Below are 24,493 nucleotides of genomic sequence, written 5' to 3'. Positions count from 1 at the left end.
TGAAACCGTGTCCTAACGAGATTTAAAATCTGAAGAATAGGAAGCACTGAAAACTACTAGCTAAAGTTTTTAGGATTTGCAAGTTTTCTCAGTGATTTTATTCCTCTCTGAATTTAATTGTTCAAGCTGTTGGGATTTTTTATATCTTATCTTTTTAAATATTGATGTATATTGCGTATAGAAGTATTTTCTTACAAACACTTAATATTTTTATACAACTTGCAGTAAATAAGCCCTTTCAAAGTTTTTCTTTGGACTTCATCTGCTTTCCACTCATTTTCTAAAGTCCAGTATCTGACTAAAACAAAATATTTTAAAGCTCGCTCTTTAATTATTGAGGAAAATCAACAAGTAGAAGATAAAAGAAGACATGCTGGACAGCTCGGCATTATTAACCTCTTTGCCAGTTTGCACCCTTTTTTTTACCTACTTGTTGCATTTTCATCTCAATCGTCTTTCATTTTGTACCTGTAAATAAACCATTAATACCAGCACACTTAACTATTCTATTTCCCTTTAAAACATTCCTTAAATTTAAATGATAATTTATTTAAAATGAATATTTTCTGAAGATTTTGTATTATGCCTTGTTTACTTTGATTGTTCTAATGTCTGTTTGGGCCAGATGATTCTAATAAAATATGACCTTTTCTGATCCCTGATGGTTATTTTTTAATAAAGTCACATAAACTCTCTTCTTCAGATAGACAGGAAGATATTATTTACATAACACCCTTCAAGATAAAAAGAAAACACAAAAATGCACTTTACAGCAAAGTAACAGGCAACAATAACATCTATCACATTAAAATGGAAAGCTGAAATAGAAGTAAAATAAAATAGGAAACAATGCAGAACAAATGCTAGTTTAAACAGATGAGATTTCAGCTGCTTCTTGACCAAAGACTATTGACACGTAACCTGATCAGTTAACCTCAGGGTCCTGGTAGTGAGGTACAGCCAAAGAAGTGCAGGGATGTATGAAAGTTCATCATCACTTTTGCAGTTTTCACTATGAAAACGGTGCCTTCTAGTACTGATTCTGTGCAATCTGTACCCGCTTTGGGGATGTTTTTTGCAATTTGAGGTGCGTAAAAGAGTGGACAAAACGGTTGAAAATGTCTCCAATGAAGAGGTGTGGCTTTTTTTGTCCTGTTGGAGATGGCTCAATTTCATACACAAAAAGTCAGGTAGGAAACGACCAAACCTACAAAAGAACGAAACGTTGATGAGGGAAGCAGACTAGTGCCCATGTCAAACTTTAAGATAATTTGTTACAGATGATGAAATCCAACAAAGACCTGACACAGAACTTGAGAGATCCATCATCCTTTCGTTGTTTATCTACTCTATGCCAAGTTTCAGCCAAAAGCTTTTTGACAATTACCTAGCTGCTGCTAAAATAGTATTTTATTTCTCTCATATTGTGTTTGCTTTGTAATTTTTCACTTATTTGCAAACTGTGACTTTATGACATGCTGCTGGTAACAAAATGCACAAAGATCCAATTTCAGATTGGTTGCAGGTGCAATACCGGTTAATGTCTTAAGTTTGCAGGCCTTTTCCTGTCTGAATGATTCATATGGGAACAGTCACAGCCCAAAGAAAGATAAAAACTCCTCCAGAAAGACTGAAGAAATATGGTTCAACACTACTTTAAAATATTACAAGTAAAATAACTTTGTATAAGAATGTTGGATAAACTGAGACTTTTGCACAGTATTGTATGCAGTATTAAATAAAGGAAAACAGAATATTACAGAAAGCACCTGAACTGACTTCCTGTTGCTGTTTTCTACATTAACTGAATTTAATTCCAGTAACTGAAACATATAACCCTCACACAGCTTGTCCAGTATTTCTCTGCTTGTGCACGGCTCCGTGAGAGGCCCACGGTCACCTGTGGAATTAGTTAAACCTGGGGGGTCAGAGACAAGAAATACAAGTCAGTGGTGCAAAGTGCATCTCCCACGCAGTCTGTCCTTTATTGCCAGCTGCCATATGGATGCTTGAGCTCACTCGACGTTTATATTGTAAAAGCTTGCCAAAGAAAGAGAGAGGGAGAGGATGGTCTGCCTGTAGAGACTAACTAATGTGTGATGAGGCCCTGCTCTCCACATTATTGGAAGAGGACGGAAATCCCCCATAGGTAAACCAGTAAAGTACTTAGGTAATTTGATGCAGGAGGAATCTGCCTCTCCTCATCATGTCTGGATTCTTATCGTTGGTTTGCCTTCACATATTGTAAACACACACACGGTCTCTTGCACAGATACACTAGCCGCATGCAGCTGGGTGTATCAGTGTCTGGATCGGGGCTGTATGCCATTCATAATGTCTGTCTGTGTGCCAGAAAAAAAATCTCCCAGGTCTCTCAGTGGATTTCTGTCCTCTGGTGCTTCTGCATCAGGGCTGGTAGCGTAGCTCTCCCAGACAGGATTCAGGATCATTAAGGAGAGATGAGGTTATCAGTGATCAGGGCAAAGGTCACTGACTGACTGCTCTGAAGTCAGCACATCTAAAACTAAATAAAGGTGGGAGTTTATCTCAGCTGACCCCTATTTCGGCTTCCCCCCTTCGTGATTTCTGTCTTTGATCACCCACCCATGGGATCGTTATCTATTGTCTCTATCTGCTTCAGTTTTCATTCCAGGTCTGTCATTTCATTTTTTTGTTGCAGCAGAGTTCTCCTCTATTTCTCTCAAAATCAGAACACACACTTTTACATTCACTGCCTTGCAAAAGTATTCACACCCCTTGAACTTTCCCATTTTGTCCGGTACCAACCTAAACTTCAATGTATTTTTGGTGGGGAATTTTTAAATGACAGATCAGGAAAAATGTGGAAGTAAAATGATGTATGTATTTCAGTCATTTTTTTTTTTTATACAGATCTGAAAAGTGTGGTGTTAATTTGTATTTATTTATATGTTTAGGATTGTTTCTGCTGGAGGACAAACCTCCACCCCAGTCTTAAGCCTCTAACAGCTTTACTTCCAGAGTTGTCCTGGATTTAGCCCCAGCTATCTTCCTAGTGGATATGTGTGTTCAGTGTGAAGAGTAGTGTATGTTTCCTCCCCACAAAAAGTTTGATTGTGCACCTAAAAGTTTAATAATGGTCTTATCTTACCAGAGCGCCTTCTTCCACATGTTTGCGGTGTTCACTCCATGGCTGCTAACAAACTGCAAACAGGGCTTGTTGAGATAATCTATTCCAGTTTTAAACCTCTACATAGTTTTATCCCTGAACTGTCTGCTGTTTCTTGGTCTTCATGAATCTGTGTGCTCGCTAAAGACCTCTTACAAACCTGTGAGGCCTTCACAGATCAGATGGATAAACACTGAAATCAAATTACATGTAGGTTGGTGTTTATTAGGGTGACCTCTTAAGGCAGGTGCACTGAATTTTATTTAGAGGTACCAGAGTAAAGAGTACATATCAGACCACACTCTTCAGATTCTTATTGGTAAAAAATGCACTCCTTTGTGTCGGTTGATCATGTAAACTCTCATTAAAATAAACTGTTGTTTTTACATGACAATGAAAACGGGCTTTTCCATCGTTGATGGACTGATGTTCTCTGTCATGCTCTTAGCTCTGCCCTCGCTCTTATTAATTTATGTTACATTGCAAGAGCTACCAACTAAGACTAATTTATATTTCTTCTCTTGCAGTCTTTTCAAAAATAAGTCTGTATAATAATCACCATATTGTCCTGTGTGTTCTTAAAAATTGAGTAAACATGTTTGTTACGTATTCAATGCACCGGTGACTCAGCAATGACCAGGAACTAAAAACACTTTAAAAGAATGCAATAAAGAAAGTAATTAATTGTCATGTCATCTATTAAAAATATACAATAAAAAGAAAATCAGTTCTCTTGTCTGAAGGATATCAATAAAGTAGTGACTTTTTTAGACGAAAGATATAACACAGTTTGAACTTGACAACAGCAGGGGGAGTCAAGAATGCAGTCAGGGTCCTTGGTCAGTAGTAGTCGTCTACTGTCCTGTGTTCAGTCTCCATGGTTACCAATTGCTGTATTGGCTGTTGATTGGTGGCAGTCCCTGTCGGTCCCACTGCTGCTTCAGGTTTATACCCAAACAGCCTGTACTGTATCAGGACGTAGGTCCCATAGAGGCCCAAACCTCCGCTGCTTGAACTGCAGGATTCAGAGATGCCACCACAGAGTTGTCCAATACAAAAACACAGCAGCCTAGTGTTTTTGTCACCAAAACATTTTACAGACAAGTAAATGTTGTCTTTCTTTTAAACAAGGTAAAAAGAGAAGTACCATTCTTTCAGCCAGCTGACCAGCTGTTACTCTACATTTAGAGAAAAAGCTGGTCACTTGGACTTCTCTGCCAATTTTATTAAAAGGACTTTAAAAATATAAACTGTATGACAAAGCATTTTTGTGGTTAGGAAACATTCAATTTTTAAAACCTTAGTATACCTTGAAACCAGAAATGTGGCCATGCGTATCTCCGGCTCCAAGCTCCGCCCAGCTAAAGGCTTTTTTGTACAGTCTCTGCTTCCAAGCACACGACATTGTGTGCATCCTCAACAGGTCATCTATTATCTTCCATCGTTCACGGATATCATTGTCTCTCTTTTCTTATTAGACCTTTTCAACAATCTGACTGCAGCTGTTATTTTCAAGCTCTGTGGTCAGATTTTTTAATCCAAGCGTCAGTACCAATATTTGATATTTTTAACCATAGGAGTAAAATTGGACACTCTTTAGCAAAGTTTTTTGCTTGTTGGGTCTTTTGAGATTCTCTGTTACAGTAAACTTCAAACAGAGCACTCATAGATCTTTCGTCCTCCATTCTCTGATTTGCTAATCTATTTTTAGAAGATTTATTTAATTTTATCTATTAATAACTTGCCTAAAGTGGTTGCTCCAGCTAATATACACAATATAAGGCGGTGCGTGCCTAAAATTGACACCTGTGCTGGCCTTTTAGTTAATGGGCTCTTATGGTGTTAGAGATGTTGCATGTGTATGTTGCTGTGCTGCACTGAGCGTGCTCCAAAGCCATGTGTCGTGCTGTGAAGCGGGCTAATCTTAGAAAACATGGCTAAGCTTGAACCCCCCAGAGTGGGAGCGCAACATCACCAATCATCTTCATCAGCCAATCTCAGAGGGTATTCTGCAGGCACGAGGCAGCTCACGGCATGTAGAAAACAGGCAACTCTGCAACTGCATGCGCAATGTTTATCTCTGAAAATGCACAGTGCTTTAGCAACACAAATCTGAGTGCATGTTTTATGCATCATGGAGACTGTTTTATCTTCTAAGTATTGTCTTTTCTACCCACAGAACCTGCAGTCGTGTCATTTCTGGCATCACTATGTGATTCCAGCCTCTTCAGTTCACACAGTGAATGGGTATTGCACAATGTGTTTTGCAGGCTTCAGCTGATCGCTCTCCCTGCACAGCAATGTCTCTTCCCTCTCCTCCCCACTCAGTTTACTGTTACAGACACGACTCCCAACCATCTGACAGAGATATCTGCCCCACTCCCCTGGGTGAAAACCAGCAGGAGGGGGGGACGGTAGTGGTAGATTGTTACAACAGATAGTGGGCTGATACAGGAAGACTATAGTTTCACAGGCCTGAAGGATTGACCTGTACACCTTCAGTTTCCACATGACCCTCCCTTAAGTTGTTAATGGTCCAATGGAGCTGAGAAACTCTGAAGGGGTTTGTACTGATGTGGAAATATACATGGAGCCTCTGCTGTCTCGGGTCCTGTAGTATATGCTTTTCTTTATGCTTCCTTGTCTCCTACACCTCCACAGGCTCACTGATTGTTTTAGCAGCTGGTTTAAAACATGGGCCCTCTTTATCACTGGTGGAAAAAATGACCATATCCTCTTTTCTAAACAGATTAATACCATAATGAGTTGGCAGTATGACATTATTAGATCAAGAAGGACTGGAATGTGTTGTCAGTCTGCCAAAGCTGAGTGTTATCGTCTATAGGGTCATTCTGTTTGTTGCAGTTCTATGCATATGCTCAGACTCTTCAGTGTATTTAGTCTTTTTTTCTTTTAGCTTCGTAATTTAGCTTGATGTGTAGGAATGATATGGCTACTGGTTTTAATGATTACTAGTGTAAACACTTATAAAAATTACTCAGTATTCCTATTTTGAAGTGAAACTAACACTAAAACCAATATTTTGGACGTTTCGCTGTAGAAGCAGAAAGAAGTGAAAGTTCATCAGGGATATTTAAAAAACAAAAAATCGTAAAATTGGACTTCAGACCTGCACGAAGATAACTATCTTTGTCCTCACTACATGCAGAATGAAGCAACAACCGTAGTCCTCTGCCACAAATTGCCTAGCGGCTAATGCTAAGTAAAGAGAAGTGTTTCGACTATGAGACCTGGAACGTTTATTTCCAGAACCTCCATCTGCCTTGGCTGTGTTCTTGTGAGCATTGCACTGTTGGGGTCCAAACAAGGCTGTTGATCCTGAGTGGAAACTCCTCCCAATGCTACAGTATTTTACAATTCAGACTTCTGTGTTTTTTTTTTGTCACTGCAGGAGAAAAGCACCTCAAAGGCATGATACTGCCACTACCATGTTTCCATGTGGGGATGGTGTGATTAGGTCGATGTGCTGTGTTTGCCGGCACATGTGAAGTTTTACTTGCAGGCTGAAAGTCCAAAGTTGGTCTCATCAGACAGCATCTTCTGTTTGCCCCTGCTGGGCTTTTGTGAGAATCGGCAAAGAGGACTTGTTACGGGTTCTTTCTTTCAACAATGTTTTTTTTTTTCTTGCCATTCTTTCATAAAGCCTATATTTGTGGATTGGACCACTATTAGGTTTGTTGACAGATTCTTCCACCTGAGCTGTGGATCTCTGCAGCTTCACCAATGATACCATGGGCCTCTTGGCTACTTCTCTGATTAACGCTCTTCTTGCCCCAGCCTTTTTTTATTTTAGGTGGACAGCCATCTGCAAATCTACTTTCCTGATGATAGGTTGAACAGTGTTCTGTGTGATGATCAAGGCTGGTTAGATTGTTTTACCACCCACCCTGCTTAAAACATTCTCCCTGATCTGTCTGTTGTGTTCCTTGTTATTCTGCTCACTATAGCTGTCTTATTTAACCTTTTGTGTTGGTCTATCACATAATGTCCCAATAAATATTTTGGGCTTTGTGGTTGTAATGTGTAAATGTGGAAAAGTTCATTCGATGAGAATGCTTTTGTAAAGCTCTCTTTCTGCCTTCTTTTGTCCTCCATCCTTCGTGCTTCTCTTCGTTCTGCGTTCTTTGTCATCATTTTAACTCTCCATCCCAGCTTGCCTCCTCAGTAGTCTGCTGAGCCTCAGAAAACCATAATGCTGTCCACTTCCTCCAGAGTCTCATGGCTTGAATTTCATGCTGACTCAATGACTGAGCGTGTGTGGTGTGTATGTGTTTGAAAGGGAGACACAGTAGATAGTTCAATATCCTTGAACGAGGAAGGGCAGGAGTTTCAAAAGCACCTCGTCGTGTGTTGTGTTTTTCTGCTGAATGGGTGGAAAGTTGGCCAAGTGCAGGTTTTTAAATAGCTGAATGGGTATTGACCTGCTCCCCAGCATCAGCAGCACAGACATACCCACACATTCACTTACACTGGGTGGGGGGGGGGGGGGGTGTGTGTGATTATTACTGCACGTGGTGATTAGCAGTTTGACTCACAAACTCACAAAGTTGTGTGGCTTTAATGAATGAGTTTATCAGTTCATGAATGAGAAGTAAAGGATCTTCCACTGTTTAGGTATTAATTACAATATTAACCCCCCCTTTCCTCTTTATGAAACATATCAGGATGTGATTGTGTAACCCTGATGACAGATAATGTAAGTACTTCTATTTCTGGACCTGGTGTCGTGATTCAGCATCAGGGTACAAAATAAGAGGAAATGGGTGAGCAGCTCGTTCGTCTTTCTTCACCACTCAGCTAGTCAGAGCAAACAGTCTTTGAAATCATACCAGGACAACTAAAAGTGAAATACTCAAACAATCTACTGTCAGTTTCCACACCGGTCTGTACAGTCTTTGTGGAAACTAAATAGATCCCAAGATGCATATTTGTAGAACCCTCTCAGTCGTTATTGTCCTTATGACTTTATTAGTTACATTGTATTTTATTGAGATATATACCGAGGAAAAAGGGGACTAATAAATGCACAATAGCACGCATACAATGTCTGTCATATTGTTGTGTAAGAATTTTGACCTGCTTCTTAAATTATGGCTGCACAATATATAATTATCTAAATATCAGTGTGTTCAATACTAAGAATGCCAGTTTGGAATGTAGTAACTGATGGCTCATTTATTACATATATACAGAAACACACACACACACACACACACACGCACACACGCACACACGCACACACACACACACACACGCACACACACACACACACACACACATACACACACACACACGCACACACAGAGTGAGTTTTTTATTTATTTGTTTATCCAGCAATTTAAAAGTAAAGTTTCTGTATGATATTAATTAAAGGTCTTGGAGAGAAACAGGAATCATCCAAAATCTGTATCTGCAGGTTTAAACTTCGCAGAAATCAGATATTAAAATTCACCTTAAAAAACCGTGAGTATTGAATCTTTAATCAATAATCAAATATTTTATTTATTTATGTATCCCCTGTTTGTAAAGCTGATCCTAAAGTCATAATCCTGCAGCTATAAAACTGCACTAAAGTAAAGAAGAGAAGCCCAACTTCCCTGAGACAAAGTAAATTAAAAAAAAAGGGTTTTCTTGGCTGTTTGTCTTTTATTGTTATTCTGTCATTTTACTTATTTCCTTCACTTTAGTGTGCAGAGAAACATCACAGTATTATGACAACAGGTCTCAGCATCCAGAACTTTTGAAATGGATCCTCAAAGAGCTGGAAGCGCTCTTTTTTTGCTTTTTTGTTCTTGGACTCAGTCTGTTATTTTTATCAGATCTGGGAGCTGAGGAGAAAAAGAAAATAGACTGGCAGACATTATTACTATAAAGATATTATCTTTAATCCGTTAAAAAATCAACCAATGCTGGAACTCCCAGCATCATGAGGAGAAGTCCCTGGAAAGTCTGCAGTGTATATGCATTTAGTTTTAGAGAGCAAACCTCTTGCAGCTGATGCAGGAGAAGCCCAGCAACTATTATAATCAGCTTTTTCTGGCCGTCCCACTGCTTGTTTTGCCGTTCATGTCCACTCACGCAACATCTTCCTCTTATCTGGGAGATTTACGGGAATAATCAAACCAACATGCGTCGGAGTGTTGGCACTGTGGGAAGATGCTGTATTAGTCACAGATGCACAGATTGAAGGAAGGCAGATGATGGGATGTGTGTAGATGTCTGATTGGATGCTGTCACTGGCATAGTGTCATTACGACTTTGTGTTAGATTCCAAGTGTAGCGAAAGGTTTTAGCTATGATGTGATGTGATTTGGCAGAGCTGGAGCCCCGAAGGGGAAGAAGCTGATTCCTGCAAACTAAAATGTTTGGGAGCAGAAGAAGAAACAGTGGATGACAGCAACTGTTGTCTTGTAAAATTTAAAATGTTTAAAAAATTTAAAAAAGGGCTGGAGAGGACATAATAATGCATTTCATAAACCTGAACTGCTCACAACTGATGGATCTGTTTGGATCACATCCCTCTGATCTGTGGATTCAATGGATCTCCTGTTAAATTGATGACAAACTTTATGAGGGAGTGTTCATGATGTGGAGGCATCACATTTATTCTCCATCATTTAAAAAGCTTTTTTGGTTCTATGTTTCTTTTTTTTTCTTTTTTTTACCATGTCCTGTCTGGCAGAGTAGCTCAAAATTGTTGTCTGAGTGCCAAGAAAAATCCCAACAGATTTACTTTCACAAGTGGAGCATTACAGCTAAAGCTTTATCGCTCTGCTTGATTTTTTTTAAAGAAACTTTATTAGAAACTGCTTTGGGATTTTTTCAATTGTTACGGACACGGAAACAGAAATGAAAAGGAAAAAAAATCAGAAGCACGAAAGAGAATGAAGAGAATACAAGATAACACCCTGCTTGCTTCAACACCTGCAGAAACGTTTGTATTGCCAGCTTTTTTACCAAAAATTGCACAGTACTTATGAATGCAAGATGTATTTAGTGGTAAATGCGACTCAATATAGAACATTTGTGTATCTGTTAACACCTGAATCTAAACACCTGTGGGTCTGAGTGTGAGCGAGCTTGTGTATAACAAGGTTTCTCCATAAAAATATGCAATAGTGAGTGTGAGGAGCCACAGACCTGCCCCCCTGGGCCTGGGACAGATACGGAGGAGATCCGAGCCACAGACATCCAAAAGCCCCCCCAGAGCACAGGAGCCCCAGGACAACCACCGCTGGGATTACCGCAACCCACCCAGCAGCTACAGTGCAGAAGCCCCAGGGAGCAGCAGCGACGGGCCCACAGGCCACACCCTGCAGCGGTCTACACCCGAGCACTGATCCAGGAGAAGGAGCAGTCCAAGACCCAACCTGACACAAAAACAGGCACACACAGTCACAATCACACATTCCCATCCTCATGCGTACACATAAAAACACTCACACCCACGCAGCCAACGTAAAGACAAACAACAATGGACGTCGTACACTCACTTACACTCCCCATATATACTCTATACTCCCAGGTCCAGGGGCCGATACCATAGGGGCAACCAGCTCCCGGACCCAGGAGGCGGTCCCCTTCCCTCCGGGGGAGGAGCAGCTCCTGAACCTGGCTGGGCTAACCAGGGCTGGTGGCCTAACCTGAGCGACCCCGGCCCAAACCCCGACCCCAGTCCCCAACGACCCCCATCCTCATCCGGAGAGGGGGCCATGTACAAAAAAGGCGTCTACATGGTCCAAACTAGCCCACCAACCAGAGCAACCACAGGATGAAATAGTCCCAACCCCAAATGAATTCTGACCCTAACCCCATGAGCCCCCACCCCCAATGAACCCCAACAGGAATTTCCCCACAGGGCCACCCCTAACCAGGAGACAGATATCGAACACATGCCCCCGAACCCAAACACCATGAATCCCCTCCCCACAGCACAGGGGCACACCCCCACAGGTGAGCTTCATCCTCGAAAAGCCGACGGAGCCTCACTCACACAGTGCAAGCTCCACACACAGCCCGCTCCAAGCATCCCCGACGCATCCCGCCCCATCACACAGTGCACTGCGACGGCAAGGCAAGGGCCCCACGCAATGCTACCCCAGCCCCCGACCACATACACAACAGTATGTTTCTAAAACAAGTACTTTCACCTCCTGATCCTGCTTCTTTTTTATTTTATTTCAGGAACTTAAGGACGTTTTATATCTTTTATGGCATTCATATTTATATTATTATATAAATAATAACCCGCTCTTTATTCTGAGAGTTTTTGATTCAGGCCTTTATTTATACCGTAGCTCTTGTTATTCTAGTTTCTTTTGGCTAAATCCCCTTTAAGAATCATAAATAATGACAAAATACAGTTTTTTTCTACTCTCTTTATGAATTGAAAATGTAGCAAAGTTTTATATGAATTTATTTTTGATAGTTTATTTAAATATAAATCTATTTGAACAATATGATTTCTTTCTGTTCTAAAATAAAATCCCAAAATCAGAGCTGTCTTTCTCTGAATCCTTGAAAATCTGCAAGTAAAGTCCAACTAAAATAAAATACAATATATCTCCTTTTCTCCGTTACATGACAGATTACAGGACAAAAATAGACGTGTGCCACATGATAAAGTATTTATTTCTTTTTCTACCAAATATATTCAAAATAAATAACATGTCACGCTAAATATTTGAAAAGAAAAGGCTCAGATTTGATTGTTTTCATTATTTGTCTTAAAGAAGTCTTTCTCTATTCTTTTTAGTAGTATTTATATCAGGTCAGGAGAGAGCAGTCAGTGTTACACAGCTCTGCAGTTAAACTGGATTTAGCTGTGTTTTTAAAACAAATACAAAATGATTACAGCAGTGACATTAGCATCTTATATTAGCATTTAACATGATCAGCATGCTTAGCGTGACTAACTGAAAAACAGACAGCTGATAAACCAAGACATTTAGCAGTAAAAGGTTAAGCTTCTGGTTATCTGCTGACGTTTATCTCCATGTTTAATAGCTGTGGCACCTGTAGGAAATACAATTTTTCTCTAGAAGCTTCTCAGAGCTTCTGTGCTTCCTCTGACTTCATTTTTAAACACCTCAGGGGTTCTTACATTAGCCAACTTTAGTTCACAACCATCGTTTACCGATGATTGGTAAAGCATAAAGTTGTCTGACTCTGATCTTCAGGCATATTTTCGGTGTATTTATAAGATCTAACAGAGTATTTCATATCTGGCAATATGGAAGTCGTAGGTTTGAAACCTGGATCTTCTTGTGTGGAGTTTGCATCTTCACCATGTGCTCGTTTGGATTCTCACTGTGTACCTGATCCTGGCTTCACCTCACTGTAAAAAAAAAAACCTCAGGCAACTAGAATTTTATTTTTCAGTATTTTATATAAATATCATTTTTAGTGATACATACAAGCTGGCTCACAGTCTGTTCCATTCACACGTCTTTCTTTTTTTTGACACCATCTCATATGCATGCTGTTCCACAGCTGTTTCATGTGATTTAAAGCCAGGAGTTTTTTTGTGTTTAATCCACACTGACAGTCTACTCCTCTTCCTTCTCCTCAGCCTCTCCCTGGTGGGTTGGCATGGCCCAGTGATGAACGGAGCGGTGGTGCCCGGTAGCCCGGAGCTTTCCTCCTCGTGCCCACTGCCTGACTGGAGAGAGTTCTGCGAGCTCCACGCTCGAGCCTCGGCTGCAGACTTCGCCGACAAGTTCCAGCGTTTCCTGTCGGAGAACCCGTGCTACGACTCACCCGGTGCTGATGCCAACTTCTCACAGCATTTTGCCAACCACTTCCTTGAGTGCTTCTCCGCGGCACTGACCCAGGCAAAGGAGAAACAAGCATCCTCTCCTGGGAAGGACGGCTGCAACGCAACTCCAAAGTACAGCATTGTTCCCTTCCTAGGAATCCAGGGTTGCCCACTGTCTTACGGTCACGACCTCTACCAAAGGCGCAAGGACACTGGGGCTTCAAGTGAGTCTCTGGACAGCATGGACAGTGGAGGGGGGGGGGTAGATGGGGGCGGCAGTGGCACCAACTCCTCAAGGGGTCCACAGACCCACAAGATGTCAGTTTTGGGACAGTCTCGAAGCTCAGAAGATGTCTCTGTTAGCCACCCAAAGGCTCGTTTCAAGAAAGGCTTCTCCCTGAGGAACATGAGTCTGTGTGTTGTGGACGGAGTGAAGGAGATGTGGCACAGACGGGCCTCCCCCGAACCTGATGCCCCCTCCGGAACCAGGAAGTCCAATGGGGGAGGAGGGGAGGCAGGAGGAGGGGAGAAGTGGTCCCAGAAGCTGCGGCTCTCCCGGAGTTCCCTAGGCCACAAAGCAGAGCTGCTGGAGATCCAGAGGGAGGGTGCGCTGAGATACATGGTGGCCGACGACACAAACTGTATGGGTGCTTCGCAGTGGCAGAAGTGCCGCCTGCTTCTCAGGAAGACCAAGCGGGAGGAAGGAGGGGAGAAGTTCCTGCTGGAGTTCTACGTTCCTCCAAAGGTATACTACCACACAAAGACATTGTGGACAAAAAAAAATTAAAAACACAAAAGTTGGTAAGAATGCAATACTTCGTTTTTTTATTGATTTCAGTAGGCAGTTTTTGGGTACGGTATAATGTCTCAAAAAGGGGGGGAAATGCACATTTTAATTTTACAGAACTCTATCCAAACAAATCAACAAAGGTCTAAAAAAATTTTATGTATTCATGTTGAAAAGTTTTTGCAACATCAGATTTAATCTGCCACTGAAATTTTTTTCTTTTTTATTTGTGTTTGATTTCTGTCAGAAATTTTAAGATAATAAGCTGCAGCAGCCTTTATAGTCTCTCTGTCACCATGAATGAACTTATAAAGGGAAAAAAACACTTAAACTCCCTTCAGATCCTGGTTCCACCATAAATATGTAACCACGAAGAACACATTATGGATCACAGTCTCCTTTCACATCATTCAAATCGATTTGTTGAGATCACAGTCTGTGTGTACTTACACAGCATGCTCTGAGATTGCAGAACCAAAGGGGCGTGTCTTCCAACTCACAGCATTCACCTGCGAGCGAGGCATGAAGGGCTGAGTTCATGTCACGATTCTTATGCAGGCTTTTCAAATCAATTTATTGCTTTAAATACAATCAAAATTGTTGTTCACAATCCTCAGCATGTTGTTTTCTGCAGCACATTCTGCTGAGCAGTACATTTCTCAGATCAGATGCACTCGTGCGATGAATGCGCATGTGTAGACTCTGCTCTGTGCACCCAACGGACTTCTGCTGCTGAAGTAGATCTGTGAGGTAATGTTGGTGTGGTGAATTCAGGACCTTTCAGTACATTGTGTAAAGCACACATTTAGATCAAGGACCTATAATTACGGCTTATAATTACTTTTTTGATCGCCTTTCGAATGATTTTGAAAAATTGGTATGCACAGCTGACATAGAATCACAAACTGCAAAGCAATAACAGGGATTTCAATTGGTTACACCTCTGTTTTAATGACATGTTCTTTTGTTTTTCTTATTTTGAGGAGAGGTTAACAGAACTGAGAAACTCAAATTGTATTCCTTAGGGAAACAAGAAGTCAGGGATGACTAACACTCTGATCAACTTAGTGAAGTATTAATTACAATTCATCAATGACAATTATTTTACAAGAACTTTTAGGGGTGATTTTGGCACTTTGATTTTATGATAAATACTTATCTCTTTACGTTGGATTTGTTTTTTAGCTTAACAAACAAATTAATTTAGAAGCTTTTTACATCTTTTCCAGGGGTGCCTAAACTTTGGAGCACACAGTACATATACATGTACATGTATCCACACAGACCGCTAGAAACCCTAATGTCATCAAATACTATTTCTCCAAGTTTTGTGCAGTATAAAATCAATAATGAAAGTGTGAGCTGAGGCCCTTCCTGAATGCCAGATTATAATTCAGCTATGCGATCCAGCCCTGCTTTTTAGGGCATGTCAAAATCACACACTTCTGAGCATGCATGCACCTTTCCCATTGGCCTGCATGAGATTTCCACGTCGTTGCCCGTGACCTTAAGTAGGCCAAGGGGCTGTGTAGCTGAGTGTGTGTAAATCTGCCGCTGTCCTTTGATCGTAGCTGGTGGGAATGTAGAATAGGCTACTTAGGGGAGGAGGGGGTTGAGGACAGGTGGGAGGCACGCAGGAAGGGGTGAGCTGCAGAGACATCAGGAGGCTCACCCCTACCACACAGGAAAAGAGAGGAGGCTGCATTGACTTTTAAAAAGGCAAGATGATAATCAAAGTTTCTTTTTCATGTACACCTTGGTTGCTTCCTCATCATGGCAAGATATGTGTAGTGAGAAAAAGGAACCAAAATAGTTTAGGGTGCGACTTCATTCTTTGCCAAGTCAGTCAGAACCACAAGAGGAACAAATAAAGAGGAATAATTGAGCTTCATGGTGGTAATCTGCTACCTTCCACTGTCCTCTGTAGATGGACCTAAGATGAGGAGCCACCTTGATGACAGGTTAATTAAATACATACATCTCAGCAGGCTGAGCTCTTTTATCACCGCCATCCTATTCACATGTATTCACAAGTCACAACAGTGCTCACTCTGTAGTGCTGAAGAGATAAACTGACTCATAAAAATCTCACTTGTGCTAGCTCTTGGCTCTGGCTTGGTTCCTGCCAGGGGCATCAATCTGCCGGCTGCTCTGCGCTGCAAAGGAGGCTCAAATGCAACAACTGTCTGCATTATGACACAACAACCAGCTCTGAGGTGGCCCACTCTCACTCCGGTTCACAGCACCCAAAATAACATGTAGGAACAGTTGATAGATACACATTATAATATGATACACATCATAAGAAAAACCACCCACATGTCACAAAACATAATAGGCTGGGTGATCAGAGTGCTGTATCCAGGCATGTTAATGAAAAGTTAGGTGGAAGGAAAAAGTGTATTAGAAAATGTTTCAAAAGCAACCAGAATAAATGCAGCTTTTAGAGGACTGTGAGACAAAGATCATTCAAGAGTAACAGACAACTTTTGAAAAAATAAAGAAATAAATCTGACAATTATTTCAGTGTTTTGTCTGGAGATCAGCTGTAAGTTTTGTAAAAGTTTGTAAAATTAAGAAAGCAGTGACTAATTAAAAATATTTATTGGTTTATCTTTACTAGTTGTTTGTGATTCAACACTGTTTATACGTGGTGTCCTGAGCTGGCCATGTGCTAATTTACATAACTCTCCACACTTATTGGATCAACTCTGATAAAGATGAGTAAAAAGTCTTAAAATAAATACCCAAGTTTTTCTTGCTTATCCCAGAGTGAGTGGAGTGGTGAGGACTTCATGCCTCCTGTTTACTATGGTTGAGGATATGTAATCCTGTGGGCCTTGTTTTCTTCCAAAGAACCTTTTTGTTAGGTGTTGGTGTTCATGGTATCCCACATTCTGCTCAAAAACAAAGCCTTTAATTAATTAATGTTGCTAAGTCATTGTTCAGGGCAGTAACCCATGTTTGCTAACAAAGCTTCAATTGTAGGAACAGACTGGAGACTTTTTGCTCACCAAAGACACTTTTTAGCGGATAATTACCTCTGAGACCGACCTCACAATAGAGATGAACGGGAAGCGGTTGAATGGTTAAATACAGGAAGTGTTTTTTGACATTTGATCCAGAAAAAAGGGAATTGTGGGCGTGGATGGTGGCCAGCTGGAGAGGCAGATTGAGATGAGGACAGCGTTACTCCAGACAGATAGCTGATAAGCCCCTGCCAGACGATCACCCAGCCTCGTTCTTCCTCTGTCTCCCCTCTTGGCACACACAAACACAAATAAATGAGCACAAAATACACACAATTTGCTGCCCTAAACATGCTCGTCGAGTGTGATTGAAGATTAGCATGTGGGTCTGTCTCTCTGCAGAGGGACCACCTCTCTCTCTGTCCGCCCTCTTGTAAACCCTGCAGGAGTAATTGCTGAAATGAAGTGGGAAATAGGAAACCGGGGGTAATGGGCTAACTTAGCTTAGAGCAGTTTTTTTGCTCTTCCTTACTCCTGTCGTGGTCAAATGTTATTTCCGTGCAGTAGATCTAAAGCTTTAACTACTTAATCCACCCTTTTATAAGGGTTAAGTTATAAGGGATTTAAGAACTGATACTTTAAATATGGATACAGTTATTTCTTTATATTTGACTTCCAGTGATCCAGACGTTTAATCTTCTGAAGGTCTTGAGCAATAGTCTCCAGGCTTTCTGAAGGTCGTTCAGTTTTTTTCTTTTCTTTGAACTTTAGCTGCTTTTAACTCATTTTCAGTTTACTTCCTGACTGTTACTTCCATCCATCCATCCATCCATCCATCCATCCATCCATCCATCCATCCATTTCAGGAGAGTAAACTTCAAATAGGTCCAACATTCATTTAATTTCTTTCAGGTAAACCTAACTTTTAGAGATACAAATTCAGCTGCAAATTATTTATTATTTTTTATTCTAGATCCTCTTGAACTTTGCAGACCAATATGTGAGGTTTAATGAGGCCGTTTGTCTGTTGGTTCTAGTGTTCGAAACCAAAGGTGAGCATCCCTCTCTCAGCGATCGTGGAGGTGAGGACCACCATGCCACTGGAGATGCCCGACAAAGACAACACATTTGTCCTGAAGGTACACTCTGCACAGGCCTCTACCCTTACTCCCACTGAGTTGGTTAAAATGCTTAAATGGAAAAACACAGCAGCATACAGATGACTTTAAGCTTGAGAACAGATCGCTGAAAAACAGACAGAACTGCGACATGATCCAGTGAATGGATCTAGTGTGTGACTGATTGGTTGGGCTGCTTTCACAGGTGGAAAATGGGGGAGAATACATCCTGGAAACCATCGACTCTCTGCAGAAAAATTCCTGGGTTGCTGACATCCAGGACTGCATAGACCCCGGGTAAACCGCCAGATAAATATTTGTTGTTGGCTGAAGATGGAGGCAGGAAGGGAGAGCAGGGGTGGATGGGAGGAGAACGAAGGGGAAACACACATAGTCATTAATCATCCAATTAGTGGACTTTTTGACAGGCTGTCTGAGCACAAACATCCGCAGTTTTGTGCTGCTCACTTTTTGGAAGTAGTGGCACAGGTCTTTATATAAACAGAAAGATTATTTGTGTTGGTGTTTGCAGGAAGTGGTTGTGCGTAGAACTATGTTAGGATACAGTTAATGTTTGTTTGCAAATGTGTATACGCTCTTGCGGTTGCCCTGACCTGCCTCCTTGTGTATAGAGACAGCGGTGATGACATCGAGCTGGCGTCCTGTCCTCACGGTCAGGCCTCCAAAGACTGCTCGATGGTGGCCTCTTGCAGCTGCGAGCTGCTTTCCGAGGGTGAGCAGAGATTTCACTCTTCACTGCACTTTGCACAGTGTTTACATGCTTTGATCCTGATTTATGAAAAACATATTTTAGGTGTGTACCGCGCTCCAGAAAGGTCCTGTCCCACAGCAGGAGATCATTACAGCACCCCATCAGTGCGATGCAGGGAGCCTCCTTTCACTCAGCACCCATCACACATGCCTTTAGAGCGCTTCCTGCAGTCCCCAGAGGCTCAGAGCTCCAACTCTTCTGCAGGTAAAATACACGTTCCTTTGCTTTTTCTCTCAGGTTAACCTGACATTACCATGCAGGAGTATTCATACTACATTTCAACCACAAAACTTAATATATTTATTAGGATTTTATGTGATAGACGAACACAAAGCAGTATATAATGGGAATGAGGATGAAAAATGATACATGGTTTTCAAAATCTTTTGTTCTATAGAAAACTATAATGTTTGGGATGCTTTTGCATTCTGACCCACTAAGTCAATACGTTGCTTAACCACATTTTGTTGCAATTACAGCTATAAGTCTTGTGGGTTATGTCTAAACCAGCTTTGCACATATGTACAGAGACTGAAATGTTTCCCCATTCTTCTGTCCATTCAATCTGTGAACAGCAATTTACAAGTCTTCTCATAGATTCCCAAAATGTAGATTTAGCCCTGGACTTTGACTGGGCCATTCTAAAACATGGATATTCCTTTATCTAAACTATTCAATTGTAGCTCTGACTGTAGGTTTAGGGTTATTGGTCTACTGGAAGGTGAACCCTTTGTCCCGTTCACAACAGTGTTTTGCATAAAGGCTAAAAAGTAAAATTTTGGTCCCTTCTGAGCAGATCTTTCACATGTTTGCTCTGTCTCCTACATGGCTTGTGGCATATTGGATTTTATTTAGGGGTATCACAGTAAAGGGAATGCCAGACTTTTCAGATTTGTACTAGTAAAACCTTTTGAAACTATGTATCCGTTTCCTTCTATACGACCAATATGTATTGATCAATTACATAAAATACCTAAAAAATACATTGAAGTATGTGGTTGGAACATGACAAAAAGTTGAAGTTCAAGGGTAGGAATACTTTTTCAAGGAAAGGTCCTGGAAAACAAACCAGGTCTTTGTCTGTGACACTGTTCAGGTGGTGGTGAAGGAACGAAAGAGCCAGAGGGCGATGCCAGCTTGGCAGGTTACCCTTGGTTTCATGGTACTCTGTCCCGTGTTCGAGCGGCTCAGCTAGTGCTTGCGGGAGGGGCCAGGAGCCACGGGCTCTTTGTGATTCGTCAGAGTGAGACGCGGCCGGGCGAGTACGTTCTCACCTTCAACTTTCAGGGCAAAGCCAAGGTAAGACATTACGAGGAGAGAAACACAGCACTATGATAGGGTGGATTCTCTCTTTTAATACCCGATGCAGCAGCCTGTACAGCTGACAGCCAGCCACGCTGTCATCTTCCTAGAAACGTCTCTGTAATGTCAAAGCTCATTACGTTTTTATCCAATGCAATCCCTGACCATCACATCCTGCCAGCCGGTTGTGTTGAGGAAGTGTCGGCTGCCGTCGATTCCTCTGGTGTCAGCCTTGGCATGCTGTCCCTCTGCTTCCACAACAAGACACTTCTTAGATAAGGCCCTGCCCCCTGTCTTGGTTTCTGTGTATCAGCCGTGCCATTTTCTTTTTCTCTGTCATGCACTTTCTTCCTCCACCGATTAATGGTTTCCCTTCTTTCTCTCTCTCCTCCCTGCAGCATTTACGTTTGTCTGTTAATGAGAATGGGCAGTGCCACGTCCACCACTTGTGGTTCCACACTGTAACGGATATGCTGAGACACTTCCACGCCCACCCGATTCCCCTGGAGTCCGGAGGATCAGCTGACATTACATTACGCTCATATGTGCAGGTTCAGCGAAGCTCCACTGCAGGTATCTTAACACCCAGACTTAAACAGTCCACATGTAACATGCAGAGTGCTTTGCAAAAGTAATTTTGTGAAGTTACAACTACAAACCTGGGAAAATAATTCAACAATTTTTACCAAAAAACAAAATCTAAAAGTTGCGGTGCATTTGTTTTCAGCTCCCTTTCCTTTTTTCTATATACAAACATATGTCAGAGAAGATACAACAGATTCATCATAAATTACGCCGATGATACTGTGGTTTGTTAGTTTGCTCCAAGAAAATGAAAACAGCCACTAGCCCAGTGATCGATGACTTTGTGAAATGGTGTGAGGAGTCTTAGCTTCATCTCAAATACTGATAAGACTAAAGATATGATTACTGAATTAAGAAGAAAACCACACAAGCACAAAGTCACTTTTATCAAAGATCAGGCCATTGAGACTGTGCGTTCTTACAAATACCTTGGGACTATTTTAGATGACAAATTGAACTTTGAAGCCGGCTTTGAGGCAGTTTGCAAAAAGCCACATCAGCATCTCTTCTGCTTGAGGAAACGCTGCCATTTTAATATTGACAGAATCATAATGACTCCTTTTTATCATGCTTTTATTGAATCAGTTTTCTTTTCCTTGAAGTGCAGCAGGCAGGTACAGCGAATAGCCACTTCTGTTTTAAATGATGACTTTCATCCCCTTCACAGGGAGTTTCAGCTTCTTCCATCTGGAAGCGGATTCATATTCTCTAAATGTAGGACCAGACGTTTTAAAAACAGCTTTGTTCTGACTTCTGTTACTGAACTGAGCTGAGTTATATTGCCACTCTCGATGGATTTTAATGGGTTTAGCAGATTTTATTAAGTCTTATATCAGTTTTATGGTTTTTAACCATTAGTTTTATTTTATTTAATGTTTTTTTGCAGCACTAGTGGGCTTTATTTTTGTTCTTTTTTCAAATTGGTCTGACAGAAAGTGGGGTGGAGAAAGGGGGAAGACATGCATCACGGGTCTCTAAAGTTAGGACTTGAACTTGGGACGAATGGGTTGAGGACTAAGGCCTCCATATATTGGTCGCATGCTCTAGAGCTCCACCACGTACCGCACCGCACAGCATGCGTTAAAGATTTTATTTCATTTATTCATCCTTTTGTGTCCTGATTTGATTTGGGGAGCCTGGAGCACTTTGAGCGCTATTATTCTTATTTGAGTGGTTCAGGTTGTGTTAAAAGTTTGTATGAATGTTTTAAACCACTGCATAACAAATCTACCTTCACATATCAATAAACTAACCTTGGACCTCAATATCATAAACAGCTCCACCATAACTCTGTGTCTAATTTAATCACAGTATCACTCGTTTTTCTTTACTTAGCTGCTTTTTTCTTGCCATAATACAAATTCTAACAGTCTATTCAGTAGGACTATCAGCTGTGTACTGTATCCACCTTCTGCACAACACAACTGATGGTCCCAACCCCATTTATAAGGCTTGAAATCCCACTTATTAAACCTGACATGGCACACCTGTGAAGTAAAAATCATTTCAGGTGACTACCTCTTGAAGCTCATCAACAGAATGCCAAGAGTGTGTGGAGCAGTAATCAAAGCAAAAGGTGGCTACTTTGAAGAACCTAGAATATAAGACATATTTTCAGTTGTTTCACACTTTTTTGTTCAGTATATAATTCCACATGTGTTCATTCATAGTTTTGATGCCTTCAGTGTGAAGCTACAATATTCATAGTCATGAAAATAAAGACAACTCTTTGAATGAGAAGGTGTGTCCAAACTTTTGGTCTGTACTATATATCATTGAAAATTTAAAAAGAAGTATCTATCTGCATCAACCATCTGGGCTGATGGGAAGAATCTGTACCATTCTCAAGTTGTAAGGGCTGAAAAAGTCCAATGGGCCGTGCTCTGAACAACCCTGGTATAGTTAAAAGTATATTCATGTTTTAGAATGGCCTAGTCAAAGTCCAGACTTGATTTCAAATGAGAATCTCTAGTAAGACTTGAAAATTAATGTTGACATATGCTGTACATCCAATCTGACTGAGCTTCAGTGTGTAAAAAACAGCCCTAGTTGTGCAAAGCTGGTAGAAACAACCTGCTGTATACCTACAGCAAAATATGATTCTACAAATAATTGAAACTTTTATTTGTAATAAAAAAAAATGGAAAACATGTATCCTTTTTCTTTCATTTCATAATTATGCACTACATTGTATTGTAGTCTGTCTATTGCATAAAATCCCAAAGAGGTACATCAAGTTTGTTGTTGTAACGTGACCAAATGCTCTGTATCACAGGTTTTGCATATTATGCGTCGGTTGTCCTATACAGCCACTGACTGTTTGAACGTTTATATGATGTCAAATAAAGAAATATGTCAGCTAAACCTTCATTAACTACATAAATGTAATATAGGAGGAACTTGCAGGTGGTTGTTGGTGTTGATGGGTACTAGATTTTAGTCTTTACAGAACTAAATGCCCCTGCCCTTCCCTCATCCTACCACTGCTCCACTCTCCTTGGATAAATGGCCTCCTGTGCAGCAGAGTGAGGGGGGCAGTTTTGCAGCTGAAGCTTTGCATGCAGGCCGAGACTCAGACTCCACCTCGGTGGTCACAAAGAGGACCTCTGTTTACCAAATGCAGGACCTACACACACCCATACACTAACTCACATGCAAATTAAATGAGGGTTTCATTCATTCAGAGTGTAAAAGGCTTTATTGATATGCTGTTCAGGCATGTCTTTGGCCTCAGTGTTGTTACTGTTTTTGCCCACCGAGTGAAAGGATAATAAAGGAGGCCCACACTCCCTGTGTTTACATGCCACTTAATGAAGGAGCCTTTTATTCATAACTTTCCAGTAGGACCAACAAACATCAGCCGCACAGATTTTTTTTTTTTATATATCAGTCCACTTTTAAAAAGATATCTTTCTTCTTCTGCTACAGATGCGACCATTACTCCGGTTTTCACTCCTCCCAGGGATGCATCCTGCAGGACGGATCCAGCTCCGCCGACTCTTCACCCTCCTGGAACCGCTGCTCTTGCGGGGCCGCCATCTGATGGGCCCCTATCCTCGAGCACCTCCTCCTCACCCACTGCCCTCCCATCCCTCTCCCGGAGTGACCCCGGTACGGGGCTGGGCATGGTGGGGGGGCTGCAGAGCCGAAGTAACAGCTCTGAACGCCTTCTAGAGGCCTCCAGTGGAGCGTCTGAGGATTACCATGATGCTGATGGGACCCGCAGAGCCCGTGCCGTGGAGAACCAGTACTCTTTTTACTAAACAACCCAAAACAGGGTTTGGCTTGTTTATATCTCGAAAACATAAGGTGTCATGGACCGCTCTGCACATTAAAAAAATGGTCCAAATCAATCCTCATTTCCTCAGTTTGTTTTTGTTTGAAGAACATTTCCTGTACCTTGGAAATGGAAAGCAAATGATGCCAAGCGACATGTCCATGATAACAAATTGCTTTTGCTTGATTCATTTCAGACATCAAAAATGTGGGTAACAGATCAAGAGGTTAAAATGCACAAAAAAGTCAAAGGTGTGGGTGATTGTAGGGAGAGATAGTAGGGAGAAATTATCCAAATGGTGACATATGGCTTTACCCTCAGTTCCCCAGGACCAGAGCCAGTGTCTCCGCCCCGTTGGAGGGCTGATAGCCTGCAGAACCCCCCCCCCCCCCCCCCCCCCCCCCCATCTCCTGAGCATCCTGTTAATGTTTGCAAAGCTGCTTTGAATCTGTCCCGGATATCCTCGCAGTCCCTACGGGTTTTCTCTTCAGACTCCTGCTCTTGGTCTTCACACTAACACTGCTACAGCTATCACGTGTTAGCTGAGAGATATTTTTCCTAAACAAGAACAGCCGGAAGGGTCTTTGTGCCTGACAGTTAGCCTGGACTTTAACGGACTGAAGCAGACAACAAGGAGGAATTAGTTAACGTCCCAAAACTCCAAAACTTAAGTGCAGGTGATACATCCGCTCTCAGTCTCTGCTTAAAATCTACACTGCCTTGCAGAAGTATTCATAGCCCTTAAACCTTTGCACAT

At 41.5% G+C, this 24,493-nt stretch overlaps 1 protein-coding gene and 1 long non-coding RNA gene across 2 annotated transcripts; one reads left to right on the top strand and one right to left on the bottom strand.

Annotated features, from left to right (window-relative positions):
* Nucleotides 1-12,735: 12,735 nt before the first annotated feature.
* LOC124884355 (SH2B adapter protein 2) lies at nucleotides 12,736-23,812 on the top strand. The gene is made up of 8 exons (XM_047392250.1): nucleotides 12,736-13,671; nucleotides 17,720-17,821; nucleotides 18,006-18,097; nucleotides 18,433-18,533; nucleotides 18,615-18,776; nucleotides 19,669-19,871; nucleotides 20,273-20,447; nucleotides 23,388-23,812. Exons 1-8 carry the CDS (start codon nucleotides 12,772-12,774, stop codon nucleotides 23,720-23,722), a joined length of 2,070 nt encoding a protein of 689 aa, XP_047248206.1. The 5' UTR covers nucleotides 12,736-12,771; the 3' UTR covers nucleotides 23,723-23,812.
* LOC124884356 lies at nucleotides 13,555-16,603 on the bottom strand. The gene is made up of 3 exons (XR_007042419.1): nucleotides 16,461-16,603; nucleotides 14,164-14,222; nucleotides 13,555-13,676 (listed from the first exon to the last, which is right to left on the bottom strand). It is a non-coding gene; the product is annotated as an uncharacterized LOC124884356 (long non-coding RNA).
* Nucleotides 23,813-24,493: the final 681 nt, after the last annotated feature.

The sequence above is a fragment of the Girardinichthys multiradiatus genome, chromosome 18, assembly GCF_021462225.1.
Source record: "Girardinichthys multiradiatus isolate DD_20200921_A chromosome 18, DD_fGirMul_XY1, whole genome shotgun sequence".
Classification (NCBI taxonomy): domain Eukaryota; kingdom Metazoa; phylum Chordata; class Actinopteri; order Cyprinodontiformes; family Goodeidae; genus Girardinichthys; species Girardinichthys multiradiatus.
Note: the sequence above shows the minus strand (reverse complement) of the source record. Positions and strands in the feature narration are given on the sequence as shown.

Excerpts from the sequence above, each read along its gene's own strand:
- LOC124884355 (XM_047392250.1), top strand. The coding sequence starts at position 12,772 with ATGAACGGAGCGGTGGTGCCCGGTAGCCCGGAGCTTTCCTCCTCGTGC. Across the intron at positions 13,672-17,719 it reads AGTTCTACGTTCCTCCAAAG|TGTTCGAAACCAAAGGTGAG; the intron begins GTATACTACCAC and ends TGTTGGTTCTAG. Across the intron at positions 18,777-19,668 it reads GAGCTCCAACTCTTCTGCAG|GTGGTGGTGAAGGAACGAAA; the intron begins GTAAAATACACG and ends GACACTGTTCAG.